At 33.6% G+C, this 19,553-nt stretch overlaps 1 protein-coding gene across 25 annotated transcripts in view; it reads right to left on the minus strand.

Annotated features, from left to right (window-relative positions):
* IQCM (IQ motif containing M) overlaps positions 1-19,553 on the minus strand; it is a 465,249-nt gene that overhangs the window by 246,049 nt on the left and 199,647 nt on the right. For 4 of the 25 annotated variants that reach the window (XM_055111884.1, XM_055111883.1, XM_055111885.2 and 1 more), the window contains one exon: positions 13,467-13,505. The exons of the other annotated variants lie outside the window; for them this stretch is intronic. In XM_055111884.1, the coding sequence (XP_054967859.1) occupies positions 13,467-13,505 (39 nt within the window). The remainder of the gene's footprint in view (positions 1-13,466; positions 13,506-19,553) is intronic. 25 annotated transcript variants of the gene reach the window in all.

A 19,553-nucleotide genomic window follows, 5' to 3' on the forward strand; every position in this document is an offset into this window, starting at 1 on the left:
GACCACATACACACTGTGGCCTTGGCTCTGAGTGAAGAGATAAAATTCCTAGAAGTTCTCTAGGAATTTCTAATGACAATATACCATTTACCTAGATTTAGAGGTTCAATTCAGATTACTGTAATGCCGTACAAATCTGGGCCCCCACCAAAAAAGTTTGAAAATTTAGAATAAAAGTCGTCTCACCTTAGTAGTGCCCTAAAGCACTGGGTAAAAGCAATTTTATCAATCATTTTTAGATTGCAGTTTAACCCACACTTCTAAGAATTCTCACAATAAAATACCAAGAAAAATTAGCTCAAAATCAGGAAATTCAGTAAACATGAGAAAGCAGCAATCAAGGGATCAGAACCTACATATTCAGAACCTCAAAGACTAAATATACTGTAATTATTATGTACAGACTATAAAATAAGAATGAAATTCCATTTCTACATGTTTAGAGAAATATATTGAAGAAACAAAAAAAATTATCAAAATTGACTGAGCAGACTTGGAAAGTAACAATCGACATTATAAAAATAAAACACATAATATTTAAAATTGGAAATTCAGTGAATAACAAAAGAAAATAATAGACACAGATAAAAAGAGAACTGATAATATAAACTATGAGGGATAAAAAAACACCTAGGTTGCAGCAGTGAGACAGAAAGAGATGGCAAATATTAAAAGAGGAAAAAGAGTAAGGACAATGACAATTGAATGACTCACATATGTCTGATTAGAGATTTATAAAGTTTTTTCTTGTTGTTGTGCTTTTTTTCTTTGTTTTTTGTTTTTGAGATAGAGTCTCGCTCTGCTGCCCAGGCTGGAGTGCATTGGTATGATCTCGGCTCACTACAACCTCCACCTCCCAGGTTCAAGCAATTCTCCTGCCTCAGCCTCCCGAGTAGCTGGGATTACAGGCCCACGCCACCATGGCCAGCTAATTTTTGTATTTTTAGTAGAGATGGGGTTTTGCCATGTTAGCCAGGCTGGTCTCTAACTCGTGACCTCAAATGATCTGCCTGCCTCAGCCTCCCAAAGTGCTAGGATTACAGGTGTGAGCCACTGCACTAGACCTAGAGATTCATAAAAATTTTAATTAGAGTTTTATACAGAAATCATAGAAGACAGACAGTATTTGAAAATATAATGGCAGAGTTTTGTGTTTGGGGTTTTTGTTCTCAGAATTACTGAAAGACACTGATTTTCAGATATAAGAAGCCCAATAAAAATGGAGAATAGTTCAAAATAAACTACACTTACACACCTCATAACAACAAAATAAACTACACTTACACACCTCATGACAAAAAAAAAGTTCTCAGAAATAGAGTACATAGACATATTACCTACAAAAGAAAGACAACTTGACAAACATCTTTTTTTACCCCCAGCAACAATGGTAGCCAGAAGACAGAAGAATGATAACTTCAAAATGCTAAGAAAGTATGGTTGAGAGGAAGAAAAAATACATTATCAATTGAAGTATTTTGCCAACTGACCCTTACTAATGGCACTTCTAAAGGATGTAGTTCAAGAAGGAAAATTATCCAAGAGGTCTGTGATGCTAGATGTAATGGCAAGTGAAATAATTGGGAAGCATATAGATAAACTTTAACAAACAACGACACAATGAAACAAAATAATTGTGTCTAATTTTTGAGGTTTTAAAAAAGAAAGAACTAAACTCTAGAAGTTAAGTCAATCTACCATCGTTGTGTGGAATAAGAAAGTAGGGAGTTTAAGGTAAAATACATTAAAATCTACAGATTAACCATTTATTAAAAAATAAAAACAAAAATATAAATGCCAAGCTAGCAGAAATGAAAGATAGCACAAGAGGATACTTCAAAAAATAAGAGAATTATTTTTATTTCTTCTTCTTGGGCAAATAACAAGTACAAAATGGAAAGAACAAATAAAGGGCAAAAAGTGAAATGAAAGAAATGCATTTAAATACATTTTTTAAAATACAACCATGAGATGTTCACAAAGGAGAAATAAATAATTGCCCAGAAACATACAAAAATTCTCAACTTTATTTGTCATTAGGAAAATGTAAATTAAAATCACAAAGAAATATAATTTCATAAGTGCCAAATTGGCAAAGGTTAAAACTTTGACAGTATTAATTGTTTCCAAGTATATGAAGCAATGGAGACTCTCATAAACTGCTTCTGGAAGTGGAAAGCTGTTTGCTATTGCCTGGAAAAGTTGAACCTATGCTCACTTGACAGCACAGCCATTCCATGGTTAGGGATTATAGGAGTTGGTGGAGTAAATAGAGGAGCTGCTTATAGCTAGTGGCAATCAATTATTCAGGTAATCAATAATCAGTTATAGAGCTCCCACTGCACTGACCTTGCCCATCTGCCCCCAAGACTGGATGGCATATATATATATAATATGACATCCCAGATGCAACAGAATGCAGGTTCATATTGATGTTAGGAGTGCTTGCCCTAGAGAAACTGACACCTATGCTTCAGGAGACATATAAAAGAATGCTTGTAGCAGGTTTTTTCACAATAAGAAATAACTTTTTTAAAAGCAAAATATCTCTCAGCTATAGAAAGGATAAATAAATTATAGTATATTTATTCAATGGGATGTTGTGCATTGGTGGAAATGAATGAACCATGGGATTATACAACCACATCAATAAAGATGAATGGATCACAAAAATACATTGTTGAGCAAAAAAGAGAGTGAAGAAATTATAATTACATTTACACAAAGTTATAAACAAGCAAAAGTAAACAAGACACTAACTAGGAATATGTGTACATGTGCTAAAATTGTATGGAAATGTAAGAGAATCATTAACATAAAATTAAGGAGATGTTTCCTCAGGATATGAAGAGAAGGAAAAAGACAAACAATGTTCTACTCCTTAAGCTTTGTGGGTCTTTTTTTTTTTTGAGTATTATTCCTTCACACACATGCAGGTATACATATATATACTCTTAAATGATTGACATATAAAACAATAGAAAATTTTTAATAAAATTGTGGAAATATTCCTTGAGCTTAAATTGAGCATATCACCCTGTGGTAATACGTTTGGCAGATATATGACAACTTCCTATAAGGTTATGTGGATCCAAATTTCTCCTGTGGCTTGTGTATGCTTTGGAAACTCTAAAATTGAAGAATGCCAAGCAATGAACAGCTGCTGCCAGGTGTTAATTACTTTATTCTGAAGTTTAAATTGTACAAGTCTGTAATACTTGTTACTAATTTTTTATTAGCTGGAATTAAAACTTTATATCTAAAAGGCCAGACTGAAGAAATGAATTTCCATTTTATAATTTGGGGGCATTTTAATATACTTGTGTTCATATTGATGTTGAAGTTGATACTTAAAACTATGCAAGTTGATTATTTGCTTTTGAACATGATTCCCACCTTTGGATTTTAAGGGAGCCCTCTGAGTAGTTAATTTTTACTAAACAATTCAGTTATAAATTGGACAGTATTTTTTAAAATCGAATTAAATCCTTTTTACTTGTGTATTTATTGAGGACTAATTTGAATGTAAATCCATTCTAAATGATGAGTTCTGCTATTATTATGAGATTTATATTCTACGTGGCAGGTCTGGAGCTGCATCACAGAACTAATAAAAAATTGTTATATCTAACAATTAGAGTCTGCTTTGTGCTTTATGTGTATTATCTTCAATCTTCATCAAGACTCTGCAAAGCAGATGTTTTATTCCCACTTTTCCTGAGGAAACTGAAAAATTTAGTATCCTTCCCTTGATTCCACAAGTAAGAGATGGATAGGATTCAAATTCAATATACTAAAATTCAGAAAGTTAAATTGGGGATACAGGCGGGAAGTTTTTAATCTATGAAAATAGAATACAGTGAAAAAAGATAATGATGGAGTTCACATTAGATTTTTAATTACTTAGCCATCAGCAATTTTGTCTTCTACATTGTTTATTCATTTAGAAAAGATCTAGTGATTTTCTAGGGAGTCTCTGGGAATTAATCTTAATGGGATTTACAGCTGCCTATCAAAGGCACTGGGGTCAAAGGCTGCCCTAGCCTCCCAATTACAACTTGACTATCACTCCTTGTTTGGAGGACTTTGATGGAGAATTATCTAAAAGAATGATTCTCAAACTTCAATGTGCTTATAAATCACCACGGATCTGATTCCTAGAGACTCAGGATATGCTTACATAAATATATCAGTTTGTTGAAACTGTCCAGATTAATCCATCTGGGTGAAAGCTCTATTATCCAAATACCTAGAAAATTTTTTCAGGACAATTTTGACATCAACTGTGGTCCTATTTCATTATTTGAGAATGTATTTCTTTTTTTTTTTTTATACTTTAAGTTTTAGGGTACATGTATTTCTAATATCTTTGATTGGGTATTATCTCATTCCTCAACTTTCACAGAGAAATGGCATTCCTACCCCACACAATGACTAAATTCATAGAATTTCTGCACTTCAGGTATTTATCAGGAAAAAAATTACCTCGTACACATTGTCACTACTTATAAAAAGCTCACTTAATGTGAATAATTTATGGAGAATCTTTTAAAACAGTGTTTCTCAAACTTTAAAGTGCTTATAAATCACTACAGATCTTCTGATTCAATAGATTGGGCTGGGACCTAAGATTCTACATTTCTAACAAATTCCTAGGTGATAACAATGCTACTGACCCATGGACAACACATAGAGTAGACAGGGCCAAAAATACATTCCTCCATTCCTCAAGATACCTTCAAATCTATCTCTGATTGAAACTAAGCCAGCATGTAGGTAAACTTAAACAATGACACAATGAAACAAAATAGTTGTGCTACCGTTTAGGGAGAAACAGCAAGAAGAAAAGGCTGTACATGTTCAGTACAGATGCAATTTAAAAATATGTATATTTTTGATCTGCATTTGGTTGAATCCATAGATGCAGAACCTATGGATAAGGACGACCAACTGTTCTAGGATAACATTGTTTCCACACCACCTCCACAACAACCAACACCTCTAAGGCCTCCCATCCCTGAAAAAGTGCTTTCACCAAATTGTACTTCAGGCTTATAAATAAAATGAGGGTCAATATTTAGTATACTACTACATTTTATGAAAGTAAATGTTTTAGTACATTACAGTCAACCCTTCATCTGGTTCTGCATCTGCAGATTCAACCAACATTGGATTAGAAATATGTTTTATGTGGCCTGGCGCGGTGGTTCATGCCTGTAATCCCAGCACTTTGGGAGGCCAAGGCAGGCAGATCCCAAGATCGAGACCATCCTGGCTAACACGGTGAAACCCCGTCTCTACTAAAAATACAAAAACAAAATTAGCCAGGCGTGGTGGCTGTCGCCTGTAGTCTGAGCTACTTGGGAGGCTGAGGTGGGAGAACGGCGTGAACCCAGGAGGCGGAGCTTACAGTGAGCCAAGATTGTGCCACTGCGCTCCAGCCTGGGCGACAAAAAAAAAAAAAAAAAGAGAGAAAAAATATGCTTTTTACTAAACAACGAGAAATTAGAATACATCAATAAAAATATACAAGGAAAAAACAATACAGTATAAAAATTATTTACATGCTATTTACATCATATTACATATTATAAGTAAGCTAGAGATGATGTAAAGTATAGGGGAGGGCTTGTACAGGTTATACAAAAAATAGTATGCCACTTTACATAACGAATTTGAACATTACTGGAATTTGGTATCTGCTGAATATCAATTCAGAACCTCGAATACTAATTTGGATACTGGAACCAATCCCCTATGCATATAGTGAGATAACTGTATTCATTACATTTATTTCATAGTACCTCCTTTATTATCATCTACATGACACATATTTCTGGTTTGTTTGTGTTTATTTTATGGAAACACTCTGAATCAAGTGACCAAAAATTTATCCTCTTTTATTAATTGCTAAAATGTCCACGGCCAAATTTATGGCCTTCTTATTACAAACATCTAATATACCAAATTCTGAATCTGTATACTTACCTAAATTTTAATTTCTTATTTTCTATTTTCTTTTCCATAACCCCTAATGTCTTTATTTATGTAATATTTCATGTTGTATAGATTTTTATAAGGTATCACAAATTCTTCCTGAAATAATGTAATAAATTTTTAAATAATTTAATAAAGTTAATAATAGCTATAATATAGTAAGTCCTTACTATAACCCACTAATACTATGCTAAGCCCTTTTCATATATGATTATCTATTTTTCGTTGATTATCAGTTTGTCCTTTTTTATGCACTCTTGTTTTGGAATAGAAGAAGCAATAAAAATCCAAAAAATTCAAAACCAACACTATTTAGAGGGCAATTTAACCATATATAACAAAAGACAAAGGAAAAAGGTAGGAGTAGGAGAGGTACCAAAAATTCCACTGCAAGGAATTTATTGTAAAAAATTAAATCTACAATAACTTAACTACAAATATAGTGTACTACATTTTGCCAAAGCTCTGTTCAATTGCCAAATAACCAAAAAATAAGTTATTTCCATAAATAGGATATTGCTGTCATTTATTTCATGGTAAGAAATATATTAATCTATATAGAAAGGTTAATTTGAAAAAATAGTGGCTATTAAGTATTGTTATAATAATTATGGTTGATTTTCTCCTTATTTTGCTCATCTGAGTTTTCTTCAAAATATATGTATTGAAAGCATAATTTTAAAAAATCAACACATGATAAAAGACAAATGTTAAAAGGCAAAGGTTAAAAGTTATCTTACATGTTTGGTTCAAGAGTAAAACTGGAATCAGATTAGGAATCAATCACTGAGGACTCAAGTGTCTTAAAATAAACTTTCATCATTGATATGGCATCAATTGTTTGATAATTTCCTAACACAACAACTTGGTGTAGCCTCTTAATTACTACCAACCAGGTCTCACCATTTGTGACCTATTCTTCATTACTAGGATCCCCTAAGAGTCACAGTTTTGGGTTTGTGTCCCTATGATAGACTCAATCCTTCCATCTAGCCAATGCAACATGCCTTGCCTGTGGTCGAAAAAGTGGTCTTCTAATGAGTGTTAGAGGGTGTTAGAAAATAGAAAAAGAGAAATCAACAAGAAAACTCCCTGACAAAATGAGAATGGCCACTGATTTCAGAGAAGAGGAATAGTTAAAAAAAAAAAAAGTCAACTTCAGAACAAATAAATTAAGGACTGTATGAGTCTTTGTTGTCAATATAGAAAAAAAAATTACAGCAAAATGTAAACAACATCCTAAATTCAGCATTTTTACCCTTTTTCCTCTTCTTAATATTATAGCTGTGTTTTTCACTGCTTTTGAACTATGTGTATATGCACACCTGTGACATGTGCGTCCTCATCTCCTTATCTTTCCTAGTCTCCTTCACCAACTACTGCCACCACTACTGTTATTATTAGTACTACTGCTGCAAGTCTACAACTCTAAGACTCTGAAATGTATAAAAAGCTCTGAAAACCAAAAAAGTTTTCATAATATATATAAAGGTAAAACTTAACACCTGATTTTGGGTGGCAAAACCTGACCTAAGCTGACCAACACAAGGCCTATATAGTGGGCTCTATCTACCACTTGATGAGAATATGCATATGCTACAAATATTAGCAAGTGTAATTACTGGTTTGATTGTGAATCCACTTATCTTCTTACCTTTCTAAAATTTTAAATTTTCAGAATTCTTACATATGTGTAGGCCCAAGAGTTTCAAATAAAGGATTATATATCTACACAACTAATATAAGCTGTAACTATTACCACTGCTGCTGCATGTGTTATAAAACTTTGCCTTTATGTAGCTCTATATTTGTTATTCCAGATCATTCTAACAGCTCATCAGCCTAAAGGTGTATAACTAAAGATCCATCTATTGTTTAATGAATACATGACTTTTAAAACATTTTACCTGATCATTTAAAAAAAATACTACAAATTTAAACCAACACAATATTAACAGCCACAATATCCAAAGCCTGTGGCCATAACCCTGGCTACTAGAACTTTCTAAGTCTTCTTATTATTACTACTGAAATTTTCATTTGTATTCAACATCCATGTCTGGTGTATTTTGTTTGATGAAAACAAGCTAATTAGTGCTAAACCTTCCCTAGTTCATAAATTTATTCCTAAGAACATTAAAAGGAAGTCAAGTGAGACATGTTCAGTAACAGATGTTTGCCTTATTTGGCTGCCTTTTTACAGTTTGTTCTCTTTCATTACTTTTTAAGAAATTTAGTTAATGTTCCCTTTACTAGAGAACAAGCATACCTAGCTTCCCAGGAGGTGATGGGGGGGTGGGAGGAGGGATTCCCCAGGGCAGGCACAGTCTGTTCATTTTCTTAATCTGCTATCTGCTCAAATGCTCTCTATATTCAACTTTTCATTCTCCCATCCAGGTATTCACTTGTGTGATTTCACAATCACATATCTGTTTATCTCACCAAACAATGCCTATGTTGACACAACTGTACAACTAAAACTATTGTTAACAGTATTACTAATGTGTATGGGCCTAGTGCTCCCCAAATATCTTTCCCACATAAGGATATCTCAGAGCAAAAGGTCAATTATGATTGAGAATTGGGTTGAGTATTTTGGCTTCTACAGTACAGAAAGAATGTGAAGTGGCCTCCAAAAGCAAAAAGTCAATGGCCTTTTATAATAAAGGAAACTGAAAATAGGTATTAAGAGTTTTCTCTAGAATATTAAATTCATTCAAAAATACACATTTAAAATTATACTACTTATTTACCTATACCTCCACATTTGAAAATCTTTTATGTAGGTGGGACTGTGATGTGGTTTAGGAAGTGGCATGTTGGTATATCTAAGTAACATTACAATTCACATCTTGCATTTGCCAAGAGTGCTTTCTTTCAAAACTCTATGAGAATAGTTGAATATACATCTTGATCTATTTACTGCTAAATAAATTTTGCATGTAGTACATTCTCCCAATAAGTATCTTCTAAGCTAGGACAATAGTAGGGTTATTATCTAAAAAGAAACATTAAGTAAAATAAAATAAATGATGGTTGTAAAAATACACTTTAGGCCCAGATAATATTGCTGCAAGAAAACATTACTATTAAAATATGGGCTTTTATTCTGGTGCTACACTGGTCTTGGAGGCAGTGAACTTGGGGTGTACATGACTCAATGTGACACCAGCTGTAGTAGCCAAGGGAATGCAATGCCTATATAACCCCTCCCCCAACTCCAGGCAGTGAAGCTCAGAGAGAGATTTCTGCTTGGGGGAAGGCAAGGGAAGAGTACAGAGCATTTTGTCTTGCAACTTGAATACCAGCTCAGCCACAGTAAAATAAAGTACCAGAAAAATTCCTTGAAACCCCTGATTCCAGGCCTTTGCTCCTGGATGGTGTTTCTAAACCCACCCTCAGTCAGAAGGGAATCCACAGCTCTGATAGGACAGACCCAGTCTTGGCAAGATTCACCACCTTCTGACTAAAATGGCATTGAGCCTTGAATAAGCAAAAGAGGAAGCAAGGCAGTATTTGCTGTGGGCCTTGGGTGAAACCCAGTTCTGTGCTGGTTTGCAAGGCTTCAGCTGGGAACCTGCATAATGCCATTTGTGATGGCCATGGGAATACCAGCATCACCCCTCCCCCAGCTCCAGGCAGCCCAGTACAGAGAGAGACTCCTTCTGTTTGGAGGAAACAGAGGAAATACAGTGAGAGACTTTGCCTGGTAACCCAAGAGTTGCAATATTCCTGGGTTTACCAGGAACACTGGTGTACCATAGTGCTGAAACAGCCGCAGTGACCACAGCCTTAGGTCACAACACTCAGTCCCCTTTAAACTACTAGAAGGCCCTCTCAAGAAGTATGAATACAAACAAGCCCAAACCACAAAGGTTGAAATAAATACCTAATTCGTCAATGCACAGACATCAATGAACATCCACAAGCATCAGGAACATCCAGGAAAACATGACCTCACCAAACTGACAAAATAAGGCACCAGTGATCAATCCTGGAGTGATGAAGATATGTGACCTTTTAGACAGGGAATTCAAACTAGCTGTCTTGAGGAAGCTCAATGAACTTCAAGATAACACATAGAAAGAATTTAGAATTCTATCAAATAAATTTAACAAAGAGATTAAAATAATTTTTTAAATCAAGCAGAAATTCTAGAGCTGAAAAATTCAATTGACAAACTGAAGAATGCACTAGAGTCCCTCAATGCAGAATTGCTCAAGCAGGACAAATAATTAGTGAACTCAAAGACAAGCTATTTCAAAGTACACAAAAGAGAAAAAAGAAAAAAATACAATGAAGCACACATACAACATCTAGCAAATAGTCTCAAAGGGGCAAATCTTAGAGTTACTGGCCTTAAAGAAGATATAGACACAGAGAGATCAGAGTAGAAAGTTTACTCAAAGAAATAATAACAACAGAGAACTTTCCAAATCCAGAGAAAAATATTAATATCCATGTACAAGAAGCTCAAAGAATACCAAGTGGATTCAACCCAAATAAGACTACCACAAGGCATATAATAATCAAAGTCTTACAGGTCAAGGATAAAGAAATGACCCTAAATCAGTAAAAGAAAAAAAAAGCAAATCACATATAAAGGAGCTCTGACAAGTCTGACAATAGGTTTCTGAGGCTAGGAGGGAGTAGGATAACATTTTCAAAGTGCTGAAGGAAAAGCACAACTAGAATGTTATACCCTGTAAAATTATCCTTCAAACACAAATAAAGACTTTCCCAAACAAACAAAAGGTGAGAGATTTCACTGACACCAGACCTGTTTTCCAAGAAATACTAAAGGGAGTTTGTTCAACCTGAGGAAAAAAAGAGGTTAGTGAGCAACAAGAAATCATCTTGAAGGTATACAACTCACTGCTAAAAGTACACAAACACAGAATACTCTAACAATGTAACTGCGATGTGTAAACCATTCATATTTTTAGTAGAAAAACTAAAAGACAAATATAACAAAAATAATAACTGCAACTTAAGAGATAAATAATATAAAAGATAAATAGAGATAACAAAAAGTCAAAAAATAGGAAGCATGAGGTTAAAATATAGAGTATTTTAGTTTTCTCTTTGTTTTCTTTGTAATAAGAGTTAAGTTGCCATCAGTTTAAAATAATTGATTGTAAGATGTTATTTGTAAACCTTGTGATAGCCACAAAACAAAAACCTATTTTAGATACGTAACATTTTAAGAAAAGAAACTAAAACATACTACCAAAGAAAATCACTTTTACACAAAGGAAGATGGATGGAAGGAAGGAAGGGAGGGAGGGAAAAAGGAGACAAAAAACAAAATGGCAGTAGTAAGTCCTTACCAATGAATAATAACATTGAATGTAAATGAACTAAATTTTCCAATCAAAATACATAGAGCGGCTGAATGGATTTAAAAAACAAGAGCCAACAATATGGTGCCTACAAGAAAGTCACTTCACCTATAGACACACATAGACTTAAAATAAAGGAATGGAAAAAAAATACTCCATGCCAGTGGAAACCAAAAAAAGAGTAGGAATGGCTATACTTATCAGATAAAAGAGATTTCAAGACAAAAAGGAACAAAGAAGGTTATTATATAATGGTAGAGGAGACAATACAGCAAGAGAATATAACAATTTCCAAATTATATTCATCCAACACTGGAGCACCCAGAAATACAAAGCAAATTTTACCAGAACTAAAGACAAATATAGACTCCAATATAATCATAGCTGGGTACATCAACACTCCATTTTCAGCATTAGACAGATAATCTAGACAGAAAATCAATTAAGAAACATCAGACTTAATCTTCACTATAGACCAAATGAACTGAATAGATATTTATGGAATATTTTATTCAACAGCAGCAAAATACACATTCTTCTCCTCAACACATGGAATATTCTCAAGGATAAACTATATGTTATGCCACAAAACAAGTCTCAAAAAATTTAAAAACATTGAAATCATATGAAGTACCTTTTCTAACTACAATGGAATAAAATAGAAATCAATAACAAGAAGAACTTTGAAAATGGTAGAAACATATGGAACTTAATATATTCCCAAATGACTAGTGGGTCAATTTAAAAATTAAGAAACAAATTGAAAACTTTCTTGAAACAAATGAAAATGAAAACACAACATACCAAAACCTATGGGATACAGCCAAAGCAGCATTGAATGAAATTTATAGCAATAAATGCCTATATCAAAAAAGCAGAAAACAGTCAAATAACCTAATGATGCATCTTAAAGAACAAGAAAAGCAAGAACAAATCAAAACCAAAATTAATAGAAGAGAAAAATATAAAGATCAGAGCAGACATAAATGAAATGAAAACAACACCATGAAGGATCAAAAACCAAAAAGATGGTATCTTAAAAGGACAACAAAATGAACAAAAGTTGAGCCAGACTGAAAAAAAAAAGACAGAATACCCAAATAAATAAAATGAGAGATGAAAAAGGAGATATTCCACTGACACCACAGAAATTCAAAGGATCATTAGAGATTATAATTAGCAACTATATGCTAATTAATTGGAAAGCCTATAAAATGGATAAACTCCTAGACACATACAACCTACGAAGATTGAACCATGAAGAAATAAAAAACCTGAATAGACCAACAACTAGTATTGAGATAGAAGCTGTAATTTAAAAATCTCCCATCAGAGAAAAGTCCAGGACCTGATGGCTTCATTGTTGAATTCTACCAAACATTTAAAGAACAGCTAATACTAATCATACTCAAACTATTTTTTTAAAAAATTGAGGAGAGAATACTTCCAAACTCATTCTACAAGGCCAGTATTATGCTGATACAAAAACAAGACAAAGCCAGAACAAAATCAAAGAAAACTACAGGCCAATATCTTGACCATAGATACAAAAATCCTCCAAAAATACTAGCAAACAAAATTCAATAATACATTAAAAGAATCATTCATCATGATTAAATGGGATTAACCCCAGGGATGCAAAGATGGCAAAACACACAGATTAATGAATGTGATACATCATACCAACAGAATGAAGGACAAAAATCATATGATTGTTTCAATAGATGCTGAGAAAGCATTTGACAAAATTCAGCATCGCTTTATGATAAAAACTCTCAACAAACTCGGTATAGGGGGAACATACCTCAACATGACAAAAGCCATAGAAGACAAACTCACAACCAATACCATTCTAAATGGAGAAAAACTGAAAGCCTTTCCTCTAATATCTGGGATAAGACAAGGATGTCCACTTTCACCACTTTTATTCAACATAGCACTATAAGTCTTAGACAGAGTATTTAACAAGAAAAATAAAGGGCATCAAAATTGAAAAGGAAAAAGTCAAATTATCCTAGTTTGCAGATTACATGATCATATATTTATAAAAACATAAGCACTCCACCAAAAAAATATTAGAACTGATAAACAAATTCAGCAAAATTGAAGAATATAAAATCAACTTACGAAAATCAGTAGCATGTTTATATGCCAACTGCAAACAATCTGAAAAAGAAACCAACAAAGTAATTCTATTTATAATAGCCACAAATAAAAACACCTAGGAATACACTTAACCAAAGAAGTAAAATATCTCTACAAGGAAAACTATAAAACATTGATGAAAGAAATTGAAGAGGACAAAAAAATGGAAGGGTATTCCAATGTTCATGAATTGGAAGAATCAATTTTGTTAAAATGTCTATACTACCCAAAGCAATCTACAAATTCAGTGTAAAACATATCAAAATACCAATGGCATTCTTCACAGAAATAAAAAATAATCCTAAAATTTATATGGAACTGCAAAAGACCCTGAATAGCCAAAGCAATCCTGAGTAAAAAGTACAAAGCTGGAGGCATTGCATTACCTGACTTCAAATTATACTACAAAGCTATGGTAACATAAACAGCCTGATAGTGGCATAAAAACAAATAGACCAGTGGAACAGAACAGAGAAACAAGAAGTAAATTCATGTATTTACAGTAAACTCATTTTCAACAAAGGTGCCAAGAACACGGCCTGGGAAAATAACAGTCTTCAATAAATGGTGCTGGGAAAACTGAACATCCATAGGCAGAAGAATGAAACTAGACCCCTATATCTCACCTTACACAAAACTCAAACGAAAATGAATTAAAGGCTTAAATATAAGACTCAAAACTATGAAAATACTAGAAGAAAACATTGGGTAAACACTCTAGGATGTAGGTCTTGGCAAAGATTTCTTGAATAAGACCTAAAAAGCACAGGAAGCCAAAGCAGAAATTAACAAATGGGATCATACTAAGTTAAAAAGCTGCTTCACAGCAAAGAAATCAACAAAGTAGAGACAGCCAACGAATGGGGGAAAATATTTGCAAATTACCACCTAACAAGTGATTAATAACCAAAATATATAAAAAGCTCAAACAACTCAATAGGAAAAGATAAATAATCTGATTTTAAAATAGGCAAAATATCTGAATAGACATTTCTCAGAAGAAGACATACAAATGGTCAAGTATATAAAAAATTGTCAACATCACTATTATCAGAGAAATACAAAACAAAACCACAGTAAGATATCATCTCAACCCAGTAAAAATGGCTTTTACTAAAAAAAATGGAATAACGGATGCTGGTGAGAATGCAGAGAAATGAAAAATGTAAATTACTATAGCCACTATGAAGAACAGTATGGAGGTTCCTCAAAAAACTAAAAATAGAACTACTACATGATTCAGCAACCCCACTGCTGGGTATATATCCAAAGGAAAGGAAATCAGTATGTCAAAGACATAGCTGCACTTACATGTTTGTTGCACCACTATTCACAAATCCAAGATATAGTATCAACCTAAAAGTCCATCAACAAATGAATGAATAAAGAAAGTATGGTACATATACACAATAGAATATTATTCAGACATAAAAAAGGATGAAATCCTGTCACTTGCAACAACATGAATGGAACTGGAGGACATTATGTAAAATGAAATAAGCCAGACACAAAAGAATAAATATTGTACGTTCTCACTCACATATGGGAGCTAAAAAATAATTTTATCTCATGGAGAGAGGGAGTAAAATGATGGTTACCCAAGTCTGGGAAGAGTAATCGGGGTGGTGAGATAAAGAAGAGATGGTTAATGGGTACAAAAATATAGTTAGACAGACGGAATAAGATCTAGTGTTCAGTAGAACAATAGGGCAACTATGGTTAACTATGATTTATTGTATATTTCAAAATAACTTAAAAAGTGGAACTGGAATGTTCCTAACATAAAGAAATAATAAATACTTGAGATTTGATAATTATATGTTGTATCAAAATATCATATGTACCCCATGAAAATATACAACTATTACATATTTACAATAATTAACAATAATTTTATTATTATTTATAAAGAAAAGAGGTTTAATTGACTCACAGTTCTACATGGCTGGTGAGACCTCAAGAAATGTACAATCATGGTGGAAGGTGAAGGGAAGTACGGCACATCTTACATGGGGGAAGGAGAGAGAGAGAGAGCAAAGGAGGAAGTACCACACACCTTCAAGCAATCAGATCTTGTGGAAATTCACTATCAAGGGGGATGTCCATTCCCATGACTCAATTACCTCCCACCAGGCCCTCCCCCAACATATGGGGATTATAATTTGAGATGAGATTTGGGTGAGGACCCAGAGCCAAACCATACTACTCTTTTGGCAATTATGATTGTAAAGCTCCAAAGCACATTCACGGCCATCTCTACCAAGTGAAATCACTTTATGTATGTCCAAAAATAACCTGAGCTTCATTTTATTTTTCCACCCATTTTCTCATTTACATATTTCTGAGGTCATTTTTGTCACACTTTTAGACACAGATTTACAACCTTTGTGAAACAAGGTGAGTTATTAATATATAAATACATATGTATGTTCATTTTCAAAGGAGCAAGATGGATCACAAAGAAATGAAATGACTTGTACTAAAAGTAGCAAAGCAGGAACAATTCCTGTGCTCTAAATTGTACAATAAAATTGTTTTAAAAAACAAAAAAAGTGGGTTTTTTTGGTAACTATGTAACTGTAACTATGTAACTTTGTAAGCTATGTAACTGTAACTGTAAACTACATAAATTAATATACGGTTTTTTCAAAGTAAATATGTCATTTTGTCGAAGAGATTCATACATTAATATTTCATAGGAAAAGAAATATTCATTTCAAAATTAAAATTGGGAAGTTTAAAGATAATGTACAACCTTGGGCATCAATACTCCTTACAGTAGGAAGAAAACAAACACAAAACATAGATAAGAATTAACTACTGGAATGCTATTCAAAATGTCAAAAAAAATCATAGTCACTTACCTGTTAACTCAGGACCTGAGTTAATTCCAACCCCACTATAGAATTTCCCAAAAGTAATTTTATTTCTAAACAAAATGACCCCCCAAAATTAGGAAATCATATGAATAAAAAGAATTTTTAAATTTAGTAGTTCTGATGATTTGTGCTAATTCATAGAAATGTCAGAAAATCAAATGAGATAACCATCTTTTATCAAATGTAACCCATTAGAGGAGAAAATCATGAGTATGAAAATAATTACAGTACCTCCTCAAATGTTTTGGAGGAGAGAAGAAAAAGCGCAAAGAGAAGAAAATATGATGAGGGAGAAAAAAATAAGCAAATATGTTTTATATAATAAAAGTTAATTTACTATTTTTCATTATGTGATAAAATTTTTCAAGTGCATGCCCACAGTTTTCTGACAGTACAATTTGGTAAGGAATTTTAAAAAGATGTTGAAATTTCCAAGTCAGAAGAAGAAAATCTCCTTCGATTCTTCCCATATTCATTTTTACCAAAATGATTCAAGAAATTTCTCCAGAGAAAAATGAAAAATTTCGTATATTAAAATCTTGTCAATCCATTCTATGGTCAAAATTAACCTGATGTGAAGAACTTAAGTTATACTTGAAATTCCTGTTTTCACTTTTTTTTTTAATTATACTTTAAGTTTTAGGGTACATGTGCACAATGTGCAGGTTAGTTACATATGTATACATGTGCCATGTTGGTGTGCTGCACCCATTAACTCGTCATTTAACATTAGGTATATCTCCTAATGCTATCTCTCCCCGCTCCCCCCACCCCACAACAGGCCCCGGTGTGTGATGTTTCCCTTCCCGTGTCCATGTGTTCTCATTGTTCAATTCCCACCTATGAGTGAGAACATGCGGTGTTTGGTTTTTTGTCCTTGCAATAGTTTGCTGAGAATGATGGTTTCCAGCTTCATCCATGTCCCTACAAAGGACATGAACTCATCATTTTTTATGGCTACATAGTATTCCATGGTGTATATGTGCCACATTTTCTTAATCCAGTCTATCATTGTTGGACATTTGGGTTGGTTCCAAGTCTTTGAAACAATATGTTTCTACAAAATGAATGACCTGTTTTTATTTTTTTCATGACCTAAACCTATGTTTTTTAAAAAATATGACCAGCAACTCTTTTTTATTCTCCTCTCTCATGTAGGATGTGTTCCCCTTAGTGGGAGTGTTGAGGGTGGGGCTGCAAAGTCTAATGTCCAGAAGTCCATAATGTGTTCTTTGAAAACAATTTTTAATGCAGCCTATTATGAGACTGAATTCTATTTGCTCATAATCCTGTACTTCAAGCATCAAAGTTAGGCAAATTCTTTTCATTGAGAGTTAAGAAGCTATAAAGTGATTGAATGGCTTCCTCCTATTCTAGGGCATAAGCTCATTAAAGAGGTCTACATGGCACTTGATGATTATAGGTCCTTGCTTATCTCTTCAGCTTCATTTCTTGCCACTTTCCCTCTAGCATGCTGTGCTTTTGCCACACTAAATTTCTTTCAGTCTCTGAGATGAATCCTGTCTTTCCACCTTGGACAACCACAACTGTCCTTTCTGGGGCTGGAACAATTTTCCTGCTACCCCTGGGCCCTATCACCATTGCAAAGTGCATGTATTCATGCAGCACAGACATTCCCTTGCTTGTCATCTCTTCCTCATTCTAGGGCATGGGTGTCCAGTCTTTTGGCTTCCCTGGGCAACATTGGAAGAAGAAGAATTGCCTGGGGCTGCACATAAAATACACTAACACTAACGATAGCTGGTAAGCTAAAAAGAAAAATCGCCAAAAAATCTAATAGTGTTTTAAGAAAGTTTATGAATTTGTATTGGACCTCATTTAAAGCCATCCTAGGCCACATGTGGCCCACAGGCTGCGAGCTGGACAAGCTTGTTCTAGGGCATCCACAAGTGGCAGAGCTCCTCCCAGTGACACCTTCCTGACTCTTAGGACCACTGCAACATAGTATGTTAGCCACTTGCTGAGGAGAGTCCTGCCATACTGACAGCTAATTGATTACAGTTATTTCACTCTCTTCTGTATTTCCAAATACTAACTAGAAATTACTTATACAAATTTCTGCCAATATTTGTTTCTATCCTCCTATTTTAAGAACACTATAGATAAGTGCATTGATTGTCACATCTCAGAATTTTGATAAATACCAAGGTTAGATGTTGTTTTTTTTCAGCTATGACTACAATCCCCTACATTATATGTTCCATGATTGCTTCATACATTATAAAGTTAGCAAACCTTTTAAAGAAGAGTTATGATGAGAAATTGCCACAAGAAAGTTGGAGATGGTGATCTTTCCTATCAGATTGCAATGTAATATTACATTTTATGTTACACAAGGAATTATATTCCAGGTCTCACTCACCTTAGATAAATATTATCTTTCAGGATAATTATGGTTAAAAATATCTTAATACTTCAGAGACCATAAAAAGTAATACTAGAAACTGTTTCTTCAGGATGCAGTTTTTAAAATTTTACATTAAAAAGTTTAGGGGCCCATGTGCCACTGATTAAAGTAACTGGAAATTCTAATATAATTCTAATACAATAAACATGTGGTTGCAGAAGTGAAACGTTTAAAGCATAAAGACATATAGCACTGTTGATTTTTTTAATTAGAACTAAAAACATATGAGGATACAAAATACATTTTAAAAAGCACTTCAGGCTTAAAAAGGATAGTGTTCTTCTAGTCTAAAGAATGCATATCTACAATGACTTTATTTTAGCAAATTAAAATTTTGATAAGACTAACTAAGTTGTAAAGAGTTCTTCTAAGTAGAGTATGTTATATTTATCTCTCTTCCAATGAAATCAAAGACCAAGTTTCCTATGCCCTTGTTTCCACTCCTCTTTTAACAAGGCAGGCTTCTCTGTTTTGAGTTTTCCCAGTCACCTTTTGTCTTCTGAATTGATAAAACAATTTCACATCAAGATGACTTACAACTTCATATCCATTAGGATGTGAAGCACCAGAAAATATAAGAAAATGGGAGAAACTAGAACCCTTGTGCATTGCTGGTGGGAAGGTAAAATGGTACAGCCGCTGTGGAAAATGATATGGTTATTCCTCAAAAAATTAAACAGAGAAATACATTATATTCTAGCATTACACTTCTGGGTACACACCCAGAAGAAGTAAAAGTAGAACTCAAACAATATCTGTACA

Source organism: Pan paniscus, chromosome 3 (genome assembly GCF_029289425.2).
Source record: "Pan paniscus chromosome 3, NHGRI_mPanPan1-v2.0_pri, whole genome shotgun sequence".
Taxonomy (NCBI): Eukaryota; Metazoa; Chordata; class Mammalia; order Primates; family Hominidae; genus Pan; species Pan paniscus.